We start from the raw sequence: 11,819 nt of genomic DNA on the forward strand, positions 1-11,819 counted from the left end.
TAAAAAGTCAAACAATAAAGTCCTAAATGCCAAAGGTCACTGGGGTCATGTTTGATCATGTGACCACGGCCGCCATATTGGAGGGAAAAGGCGGGAAAGGAGTCCAGGGAAGCGGCTGCCGCAGCCGCCCTCCTGCACACACACCTGGACACACACCTGGACAACCTCCTGGACAAACACGGCTGGATGAAACATTCATGGTTGGATGTGATTCGGAGGACCAGGAGGAGAACGGCAACTGCGATGGAGGAGAAAAACACCTCCATCCTCGAGGGAACGGCTTACCCCGGCCACTGTTTGACTAGCATTAGCTTAGCACCAAGGTGAGCAAGAGAGTACAGCCCATCTGTCTTTCGCTCTTATCTTAGAATTATCTAGAAAAATAGGTGACTGCCGTAGACTTGTTTTTCTGATAAACTGATATTTACTTCTTTTTTATTTCTTACCTGTCTGCTCCTCTCTTCATGTTTCCTCCTGTTAGCATAGCATGGCGAGCGGGGCAAAACAACAATGGGAGCGAAGGATAACTTGCTCTCAGGATTAACCTCTTTGCAAGTTGGTTTTAATTCACCCCGTTTCTGTCAGCGCTAACAGTGAGACTGAGGCTTTATTACAACTCACGGTGCAGTTAGTGTTAAACATCAGGCTTAACATGGCACAACTAGTCAACAGCGGGTTCTCTGACGCAGAACCAAGAGAAGCTCCCAAGAGTCACCATCACTCGCAAGGATCCCGGGCTCTCCGATTATCCATGTATCCTTCAGCGAGCAAAGTATCCGCGTACTGTCCCATTAGCATAATATCCGTGTTTCTTTCCCCTCTTTCAGCAAAGTGCCATTTTTCCTCTCCTTTTCACGCCATGCCCACTTCCCCTCGCGTTTCTATTGCCATTTTCAACCCCGCCGCCGCGCCGTTTGAGCCAATCGGCGGTCTTCCTGTTTGACTGACACCGGGAGTGACCAATCAGATGGAAGCAGTCAAACGACTGTCCCGGCCCGGTTTGTGTCTTCGGAACTTTGCAGGGACCGGATCAGCGGAGCTTCCTGTGGATCCTGCAGGATCTGCAGGACGCCAGGCCGGTTCTGGTCCTGGATCTCCACCTCGGTCTCCTGCAACCCACTCTCGCTGCCCCCCCCCTCCTCTCACCTGTTCTCTCCATCCTCTCCTCCCTCACAAACTCTCTCTCTCTGTTTCTCTGTTTCTCTGTTTCTCTCTCTCTTTCCGTTTCTTCCCCCTCCCGCCGTCCTCGCCGCCTCCTGCTCGGCGGCGGAGTCGTCCGTCCGCCTGCGATGCTCGCGTCTCGGTCCTGCGTCCTCCGCCTGAGTTGGCTCCGGTGTCCCGGGCAGAGGCGCGCCGCGGCGCTCCGGTGCGAGTCGAGCCTCCCGTGAAGGTCCGGATCCGAACCATGTCGTTCCCCCCGCGGGGCTTCCTGTTCCAGCCTTCCGTGCCCCTGGCCCTGCACCCGTGCCCGTCCTTCGGCTCCGGTCCCGGGGTCATCCTGGGGCCCCGGACGGAGGAGCTGGGTCGCTCCGCCTCGGGCTCCGCCTTCGCCCCGTACTCCGGCTCCTCCGCCGCGTCCCCCGGATTCAACTCGCACCTCCCGTACGGCGGGGAGCCCCGGGCCGCCGCCACGCTCGGATCCTTCGTGGTGAGTCTCCGCGGGGCACCGGAGGACCGGGAACCGGGAGAGCGGAGTTTGGTGTCCGTCAGTCAGAGAGTTTTACCGGAGGAGCCGTTGAAACGATCAGTCCGGTGATGAGAAAAACCCAGGGTGTCGTTTTCTGTCTTTAAAAACGGAAGGAAAGAAAAGTTGAATTCTCAGTTTGACATTTTCTTTGTCGCCTCCGTTTCCTTCCCGCCACACGGACGAGGAGGATGAAGAGCCGCAGCCTTGTTACACTTCATTTACTAGAATAATATACCTACCTACCGCGACATAAATGCATTAACAATGTACGGCTTTCTAATACATCACAAGAAGAGGAGTGTATGTTTTATACATTTAAATACAAATTCAGTTCCTTGTGATCAGGTGGTTTGGGATTTAATTTATTTGTTATTTCTACTTTGTCTATTATTATGATGGCAACAATTTATTTATTTGAGTTTCAGTTTGACAAGGGCTTGATTCGAATTTGCCGACGCTCCGTGTTTGACCCGGGCGCTTCCTGTTTCAGAGCCCGGGGTTCGACCCGTCGTCGGGCATCGGCGGCTCCTTGGATTACCACCCCTTCGGGCCCCTGGGCTCGTACCCGTACGGGGACCCCGCCTACAGGAAGAACGCCACGCGGGACGCCACGGCCACGCTGAAGGCCTGGCTCCACGAGCACCGCAAGAACCCGTATCCCACCAAGGGGGAGAAGATCATGCTGGCCATCGTCACCAAGATGACGCTGACGCAGGTCTCCACCTGGTTCGCCAACGCCCGCCGCCGCCTCAAGAAGGAGAACAAGATGACCTGGACGCCACGCAACCGCAGCGAGGACGAGGACGAGGAGGACGGCGGCGAGCCGGAGCGCGAGGAGGAGGAGGAGGAGGAGGTCGGGGGCCGCGCCGGTGAGTCGGGGGCCGCGCTAATCCGGCAGCGGGCAAACAGCCGCCCGCAGATTAATGAATAATCTCTGCATCCGCTTCATCACAACTTGTTTAGTAACCTCTTCAGGGCGGCCGCGGCCCCTCTGTCCTCGTCCGGCCCAGACAGAAAAACAAAAGGCAGGGGGAGCTGAGCCCAAACGCCAAACATCTTAAGAAATGTAAATACAGGTCATTTTTAGGGAAAAATAAAGCGGATCGGTCGTAAGATGAGCGGCAGGTTCCTGCACCTTCGCCCGGCCGGACGTTAACGGGAGGAGGAGGAAAGGCTGAGCGGATAAAAGCAGGGGAGGGAGAGGAAAAGAAAAGGTGTCATGTAATGTGATGTTTAATCCAGAGGGCAGGGCGTCACGAACACCCCGAGAAGAAACAAAGAAGCCCGTCCGCCCCGCGCCCCGCAGCTCGCCGGCGAGCTCCGGTTGCCGCGGCGATGATGCCTTTACACAATTTAATTTGCACGTTAAACTACATAATGGACCAACAAAGACGCGCGGATAATTCGGTCAAAAGACACCCGTCTTTTAAATTAAATTGAATTCAATTGAATGAACGGTCGAGCGCGTGACCCGGCCATTCATTCCGTCTAATTCCCGTCGGAGTCGTTAAATGACTCTTGTGTTAATCCGCGGCAATCCGGAGGTCACTCGCACCTGGATTATCCGCTCATTGTCCCGGTAAAGTCCCGCCAATCTTCCGGCCGATTTGGGGAATAAATCTAATCCGGAGTCGCGGTTCGTGCGAAGGCTCCACGCGGAGAACGTGAGAACCCTCCTCCGAAACGTGAGAACATCAGGGTGGATCTCGGTCCCCTTCAAGCCGCTCCTGTCCTTTCCTTCACTCTAAATCCACGGAGATCATCTCAACTGAGGGGATCAAATTCATTCTGGGAGGTGATCATTACTTATTAAAATGGTGTTTAATCATTTCCAGGGGATTTCATTTCATTTCATATTTATACATTTATATTATAATATTTATGCCATAAATCTAAAACCTAATTTTATTCAATCCTCAACATTTCTTTATAGTTTAAAAAGAGAAGGTTAGTTAGCAGGAAATACGGCGATCCCAATCTGTCCGTATGACAGTGAGAGGCGACGCACCTGAACGCATCGCTGGAAGCAGGAAAAAACTAAAAAACCTCCCGACGCTCCTCATCCTCCTCACACACCAGACCGACCGGACGTGCGACCTTTGACCCCTGACCCCAGCAGGCGTGTGTGTGTGTGTGTGTGCGCACTCGTAGTGTCCCGTCCCGCAGTGAATCACCAAAAAAACGTATTTGAGAAAATAAAAGCCAAAGACGGTGTTTCTCTAAATCCTCCCGATGTCCTGCCTGCAGCTGAAGGAACGTCAGCCGAGGTGGAAGAGCTCGGCTTCCTGCTCCGCTGGGTCGGCCTGCCGTCAGGCGTCTGCAGGGTGTGTGTGTGTGTGTGTGTGTGATATCTGTCTGATAAAGAACAGGATCGCTTTAGAGAAAGCCTCTATATCCCCAGCTGCCGATCAAGCTGATTGATCAGTTAACACTGTTATGCCTGATCTGCCGTGAAATGTGTGTGTGTTTGCATGTATTTTCAAAGACATTTCTGCCTCCGTACACTCAGTAGTCATTTGTGTGTGTGTGTGTGAGGGGGGGATGTCACTGAGGGGTTCCAACCCAGCAGTAATATATGTGTGTGTGTGTGTGTGTGTGTGTCTGCAGTGGGCGGGTCCTCAGAGGGGACATCCTGCGTGACCATCTACAGGGACGGCGGCGACGCCACACACCTGGATTTTGACTGTTCTGGTGGGACGGGGCGGCCCCCTGCCCCGGGGCCCCCCCTCCGTCAGAACACCCCGGAGGCGGCCCCGCTGGCGCTGAAGGAGTGTGTGGCCCCCGGCCCCCCGCCGCCCAAACCCAAACTCTGGTCTCTGGCGGAGATCGCCACCTCTTCAGACAAATGCAGATCGGCGGCGGAGTCGTCGTCGAGCGGCGCCTCGCGGCCCCCCTTGCCCCACGGCGCCGCCCTGCCCCGACACCTCTACTACCCCTCCCCCTTCATCCCGGGCTACTCGGGCTTCGGGCCCCTGGCTCCCCTGCAGGGAGGCATCGCACATTTAAAGGGATTACACCAGCGGCCCCCGGGGTCCGAGCGGGGCGGACCTCCGTGAAGCGACACCAGACTGTATTTATGGGCCGGCGGCGGCGGCGGCGTTCCCCCGCGTTGCCGATGGCGACCTGCGCCGTCAGAGGACGCTTTACTGACACCGGACTTTTGTACCTTTCTATCCGCGGCCCGCCGACCACAGCGGCTCCGCGGCTCCTTCTTTTTTAACCGAACATGGAAATAAACCTCAGTTGCAGTTTTAACCCTCCGTCTCCTTCTGTTTTGTCTCGCAGGCTTGAAATTCTGTCGGGATAAAATCGAGGCGCGCCCGTGGGACGCGTCTGTTTTGAATATTGCGGACGTGAGCCGCCGCAAAGAGTCCCTCACGTGCAGACCTTTTCCTCCAAATATCCTTGAATTGATCTCGTTCCGCCCCAAAAAGGGTCCCCGCAGATGCGGCGGAGCCGGAATCATTCGTCGGCGGCTGACAATCAGACGCCCCCTGAGGAGGAAATGGCCGGACGCTCCGCAGGAGGAGCCGTGGGGGGGGCTTTTGTGGCGCCAGAGAAACGCTGTTTTGGCAGCTATTTCCCTCAAACTCTTCAAATTACGGCAGAGAAGGGATGAAAATGTGCTGGCGTGGAGGAACCAGGGAAGGAGGGTGATTGACGGATCCTCTCTATCCGTGCGCCGTCATCGGCCCGCTTGCACAGCCAGAGACATTTTCTATAAAATGTAAACACACAGGAAAATGACATATAGAAAGTTTCTAAATGCCAGCGCTTGAATTCCGTTATCCTACAAGAACATTTCCTGTCACTTTGACCTTAAAAGGGTGGAGAGAAAAACACGAGCCTCGGCTCATTAGAAAGGAAGTCGGCGGCATCAAATGTGTCTGGAAGACGTCTGAATAGTGACGAGTTGAAGGGACGAGGCGGCAGCGGCTGCTATTAGCTTTAGCATCAACGAGCTCGCGCTGCCGTGCGCCGCTCACCGAAGTTCAGATCTCCGACCTTAAACCCACAACTTCCACGGTGCGACGCGACACACCGGAAGAAGACGAGAAGATTGACGAACCTCAAACCTTAATCCGCTGGTTGGAGCTTCAGATTCCCTCTGAATTAGCTCGGTTAGCTTTCTGTCGGGCGCCGCCGGACGCCTGCGGAGGAGCGGCGAAGGTGGAGCTCGGTTTCCACCTGGTGTCCGAGCAGCGGAAGCGCAGGAGGAGCTCCTCCAGCTGAAGGGCTTTTTCATCATGTCGTTGAGATGAAACTCCTGGAATCCCCGTTTGTCGCGTGAGATATTTGACGTGGACGAGCCGTATCTTCTGATCCGGCCGTCCGGGACCTTCGACCCTCTCGTTTCCTCCGATGAACCTGCCGACTGGGTGGAAGATGGAGAACCCGGAGAGATCCGGGGAGGGAGAAGGTGCGGAGAACCTCCGACAAGAAGGTCCCTCTGTTTCCACCTGGCGGAGCTCAACACCTCCTGCTGGGATCTTCACCTCTCCGTTTGACGGCTAATAATTGAACACTGATGATTCCGATTCCGGATGTCCGACTTCCTCCTCGTCGGCCGGGAAATATTGATCCGCGGCAGGTAAAGTCAACTGTGTGTGTGTGTGTGTGTGTGTGTGTGTGTGTGTGTGTGTGTGTGTGTGTGTGTGAGTGACAGGGGATTGATTAATAATTCAGCCCTGGTACGGACGGCGGGTTATTGATCAGCAGAGTGAAGGCTGGCTGCAGCCTCGCTGCTCCAATCACACAAACAAACCACACATTAAAAATGAATGAAAGGAAGATCACACCTGCTGACGACACACTCCTCCTTCACCTCACAGGAGGACGAGGAGAAGCAGAAGAAGGAGGAGGAGGAGGAGAGGCAGAAGAAGAAGGAGGCCCAAACACAGCATCAGGCAGCTCCTCCCTGATGGTGCTGTACGAAGAAGACTCTCCTCCAGACCGAGCAAACTCCTCATGGAAGAAACTCTCTGCTTCCTGCTGGTGTGTGTGTGTGTGTGTGTGTGTGTGTGTGTGTGTGTGTGTGTCCTGCTCCTCTTGATTGACACCTTAAAGGTTTATTTGAAAATGAACTTGTGTGTTCCCTCCAGGTTCTCCATCCTCACGGGTTCATCCACTGATGGACAGCTGACGTCCAACACACGGCGAGCAACCAGCAGCGGGCGGGTCAGGTGACCTGCGTCGGGTCAGGTGACCTGCGTCGGGTCAGGTGACCTGCGTCGGGTCAGGTGACCTGCGTCGGGTCAGGACGCAGCCCTCCTGGAGCACCAGGTCACCTTCTAGAAGCATCGCAGAGGACAGACGGTCAGACAAGAGCTTCCATGGAAAACTGTTTTGAAGGCAGGAACCTCCCGAGAAGCTGCTGACATTCGGGCCGGTATGGCTGCGGGTTCCTGACCGAACATCTGGAGAACCTTCCATGGTGGTTATTTTCCAGTCACACACATCCTGCGGCACCGGAGCGTGTGTGTGTGTGTGTGTGTGTGTGTGTGGACACCCAGAGTGTGTGAGCAGCAGGCTCCAGGACCCGAGGCTCCTCCAGCTGTGGACGTGGGCCGTCTCTCAAAGATCCCCGTGGGCCCCCGGCGCCGACCGGAAGCCGCCGCGGTGGCGCCGACCTGACCGAACGGAGCGTCTCCGTGGCGACGAGCCAGAGAGCGACACCGGGCCCGGAGGGATCCTCCTGGACCCGCGAGCCAGATGGGACAGGTTGCCATGGTGACGGGGCAAAGCACAGCAGCCGGGATGGGACCTTCAGGGGTGACGGTCTGGAGCGGCCCAGGTTCTCCTCCTGGGCCGCTTCTCCGAGAAGACGCTTCATCAGACGCCTCAGGGGTTGAATAGATTCCAAGAAAGCGCCTTGATTCCTTTGGTTCGACGCGCACGAAAATATTTGCGGCAAACTCCTCCAAAACGAGTTCGGACCGCCCGAGTCGCGCGCGGCGGGATGGCAGCTGCCGTCCTCGGGCCGGAGTTTAAGGCAGACGCTGTTTTATAAAGCGGTTTCCAAACCGAATCTCAAGCTGTTTCTTAGCTTCCCCCTCGCTGCAGCCGGTCCGCGGGCACAAAACTGCCGCGGGCCTCCAGGTTCTGGACTTGGCTCTCGCTGCCGGTAATATCCATGGCAGTGGTGTTTCTGGAGGTTCTAGAAACAATTCATATTTCATTATATTTCTTATTCTTCCTCCTTTCTACTTTTATCTATTACTGTTATGTTTTTGTACTTGAAACTCTGGCACAACAATTTCCTTCGGGATTAATAAAGTTGTTCTCATCTCATCATCTCATCATCTCATCTAGACCAGAGGTGGGCTAACTTTTTTGTCTCAGGAGCCACATTGACTTTTAAAATTTGACAGACGGGCCGGGTCACCACAAGATAGGATACATATAAAAAAAAATGAAAAAAACATTAGTAAATAGTTCATATCAGACTCATCCGACATTTACTTTGAAAATAAAACCAGCTCGGGTTTGAAGGCTCTGACGTTTGCTTGCATTTTATGCACAAACTGTTTCTCCCTGGTGTCGGTGCGTCCACAGCAAAGGCTAAATCACAAAGCTAATCTGTGTCATTCAGCTCAGGAAAAGGGTTGTCAAGTGGCTCCAAAAATGAAATAAACTCCTGTTTGAGCTCCTGCATTCTTTGATCCAATCAGTCAATCATTCACATCAAGTATGAATTGTGCCGGATTAAAAAGAGCGGCGGGCCGGGTGTGTTTGCCGGAAGCTGCTCTGGACTGCAGAGCATCGCCATCAAAAAGATGGATTTCTCTGCCAGGAAGAAGCGAGTGTTTGCTGCCTGACCAACAAGCCAGTTATTTCACTTTGTCTTTTTAACTCGTCAGTAAAGAGAGCAGAGTGAGGATCTACTCTCTCTTTTAGATTCTTCTAGATTCTGCAGAGTGTGACGTCTGGCTAGACTCTTTTCTTCCGTCTCCCGCTGAACTTCTGCGGCTCAGATTCTGAGTCCGCTCTCTCGTACGCCGCGCTTTCAGTTCGGCCTCCTCCGGATCCAAATCCAGCTCGATCTACAAGCGCTCGTGTCTTCATCCTCGCTCAGATTGAGACGTTTCCATCGATAGCTTTGACTTCACCGTCTTCCTCCTGTGGTCGTTGCCTTCACCTCATCTCTGCACGCCTTCGGGAAAATTTCCCAGATAAATTGATCCGCCAGTCGATGCTGTCGGCCTCATCGTCTAATAAACTCTGAACTGATACTTGTAAATCTTTAAATTCTGTCAAAAAATCCTTGAAACAGCTTCATTTGTTTTAGCACAGTTTCCTTATCCTGCGTCTATTAGACTTCATTTTATTTTTCTGTCGTGTCAAAACTCCAAGCTGTTAAACGAAACCGCTTCTTCTTCTTCTTCATTCTGCACGTCAGGCTCGAAATGTTCAACGTTCACTGAAATCTTTCCACCCAAAAGTTATTTATGTACTTAGTTCTCGTCTTTTAAATCCAAAAATACCGGCAAAAATGTCAAGTTCATTCTGCTAGACTTTGAGCCAAAGTGGCCGTGTGAGCACGGCGGCCCACGTGCACGTCAAGGTTCTACTCACGCCGCCGGTGGAGATGCGGGTCCTTCAGGAAATGTAGAGCCGCAGTCCAACGTTCTGCCATTCCGGCAAATCCAGGAGCTCCAAAATACAAATTCCGTGGTTCCGGAATCAGATTGAATGTTCAAAGCGTGCGGTGTCTTCGGAAAGGTCACCGCGCGCGTCACGTTTGTCAAAACCTCTTCCAGACAAAACAGTGAACGGAACGCCGCATTTACTTGAACTTTCCGAAAATAAATCGATCGATCAACTCATCGATCGCAAACAGCTGGCGTCTCCAAACCTTTCTGTCCTCGACTCCTCTGTCTGTGATTGGCTCAGGTGAGTCACCTGACCGTTTAACCCGGGCTGCGACACAAGCCTGCCGGCGGGCGTCCTGGTCCTCCTGCTGCTCTCCGTCCAGGGCTGTGGATGCTGGAGGTCTGCATGTGACGGGAGGTCCTGCTGGACCGAACCGGCAGACGGTGCCGGAGAAGCCGAGCCGGGATCCGAGCCGGGCCGTCGGACGCCGGCCGAAGAGCGTCGGACGCCGTCGCCCCGAGCGGCGGAGCTGCCGTGAGGGATCCTCCGTCCGTCCCATCGGGTGTGATTGACGGCACGGCGTTCAAAGACGGCGTCCCCGGGCCGTAAACAAAGGCCCCGGGCGCGGCGGGGCGTCGGAGTGCTGGCCGCCGGCGAGGAGCAGATGGCGGCGTCGGCGTGCAGCCGGGTCTCCGGTGACCTCCGCGCTGAATGGCACGCGGCGGGAAGGACGCGGCATGTGTTTCGCCTCAGCCGGCCTCATGCGGAGCGAGGAGGGGGGGGGGAGGGGGGGGAGACAAAGGCCGTCCTCAGACGGGGACGCCGGGCCGTCGCCGTGGATACCGGGACCAACCGGAGGCGCCGAAGAGATCCGCGGGAGCTCCGCGGCCGCCGGTTGGTCCCGCGCGGGACGCGGCCGGGATTTCAAAATAAAAGCAGCCAATGAACAGCCGGACCTGTGTGATTGACAGCCGACCCGCCCGGGTGAAGCCCCGCCCCCCGGGCAGCGGGAACGAGCGGACTGGGACGGCGTTGCTTCGTCGCCGTAGCGACAAGCGTCAATTAGCTGTTTCGATCTGATTCCGGGCTTCGGGTTCTCCCTCGACTCCTCTCCTGGACCTCGCGCCTGTTTATTATGGGATGTAGGCAGCTCTCGAATGGGCTTTTCCACCTCTTCTTCTGTGAAATTTTCCCGGCGAGCCTCCGGAGGACGGCGCCGGTCCCTGACCTCCGGTGAGGCTTCTTCACGGTCGGGTCCGTCGCGAGGAGCCACGCCGCCGTATTTGTTTGATTTTGAAAGCTACTTTCCACGTGTTGTTCAAAGAATCACCGACAGCGACGGGACCGTGTTCTCGATCCAAGCTGAGGGACTCGGTTCGGTCGGGTTTCCGTGGACCCCCTTTGTCCTGACCGGGGTGAAACACCGAAGATGTGATGAGAGACGCCAACTATTGAAACGTACTTCATTTTTGTTGCTTTCTTTTTCTTTCACAAAAAGGGCGCTAAATAAATATCGGCGCCGTCGTTTTAGGAAGTGAGCCGCATCTCAGGTTAGGAGGTCCTGCTGAGCGTCTCCACCGTGGCCCACAGCACACACACCGGACGCCCGGCCCATGAAGGAGGCGGCGAAGAGTCCTGCCTCGCCACTTTTCAAGAGTTCAAGCGCTCAGGAGGTCCTGCTGTGAGGAGCTTCACCTGCTGTGATGGACATGAAGAAGGAAGCTTCTGCTGCGACCACCTGGAAGAACATCTACCACCTCCCAGAGAGGATGAACCACCCGATGCCCGGCTCTTTTCACCAAGAGAAGGCGTCCGTCGCTTCGCCATGTGGCCCGTTTGAGCGGACTGGCGTGCGACGAGCTCGCCGCCTCCCGGCGCCTCACGGGGTTCCCGCGGGTGACCCGGCGCGCCGTGATGATGTCATCAGGGCGAATCGTCTTCTCCGCTGACTTTGAGTCTCCGCCAGAGGCTGGACTTGGTGCTCGGTGGCCTCAAGTTGAAGCTCAAGAAACGCTTCTCGCTGAGAACGGAGAGTCAGATAAAGTCACGTCCTCACAAGTCGGGCGCTCGGCGTCCGTTTCATTTATTCTTTTATTTGTGTGTTTTCTGCGCCTGCCACGCCAAGGAAACGTGCAGGTGGATAAACGGGACTTTTGTGAAACAACCCGAGATTTTCAAAATAAAAAACACATGAGAAGGAAGTGGATGTTCGGTCATCGTGTGGGATCGCAGCCAATCACGGCTCAGATGTGGCCGGGGGGGCGGGGCTTACGCCCGACCTCGGCCGTCAATCGCGGAGAGACGGCAGATCGAGCAACCTGTCATTCATGACGCGGACGAAGATGAGCGGACGAAACTCATTCTGCATCTTTGATATTTACATCAGCATCTGCTGGCTAAGAAGCACACAAACATCTGAAGAACATCTGAGGAACGTCAGTGTTTACATTTCTACAAACACACTTCCTGTGTTATTACATTGCAATAACAGAATGTGTTATTACATATGAAGCGCATGTGTGTGTGTGTGTGTGTGTGT

General features: G+C 54.9%; 2 protein-coding genes across 2 annotated transcripts in view; one reads left to right on the plus strand and one right to left on the minus strand.

The window, feature by feature from the left end:
- The first annotated feature begins 1,041 nt into the window (after positions 1 to 1,041).
- On the plus strand, positions 1,042 to 4,942 carry irx5b (iroquois homeobox 5b). The gene is made up of 3 exons (XM_086148745.1): positions 1,042 to 1,648; positions 2,178 to 2,556; positions 4,295 to 4,942. The coding sequence occupies exons 1-3, from the start codon at positions 1,406 to 1,408 to the stop codon at positions 4,741 to 4,743; spliced, it is 1,071 nt and encodes a 356-aa protein (XP_086004871.1). The 5' UTR covers positions 1,042 to 1,405; the 3' UTR covers positions 4,744 to 4,942.
- Positions 4,943 to 11,366: 6,424 nt separating this feature from the next.
- The window catches only part of dgkzb (diacylglycerol kinase, zeta b), a 16,084-nt gene continuing 15,631 nt past the window's right edge, over positions 11,367 to 11,819 (minus strand). The window contains exon 31 of the mRNA XM_086148913.1: positions 11,367 to 11,819. This exon is cut by the window's right edge and continues 221 nt beyond it. The gene's annotated coding sequence lies outside the window, so the exon portion shown is untranslated.

The sequence above is a fragment of the Fistularia commersonii genome, chromosome 7 (genome assembly GCF_037954325.1).
Source record: "Fistularia commersonii isolate RoL2024-O1a breed Wild chromosome 7, RoL_Fcom_v1.0, whole genome shotgun sequence".
NCBI lineage: Eukaryota > Metazoa > Chordata > Actinopteri > Syngnathiformes > Fistulariidae > Fistularia > Fistularia commersonii.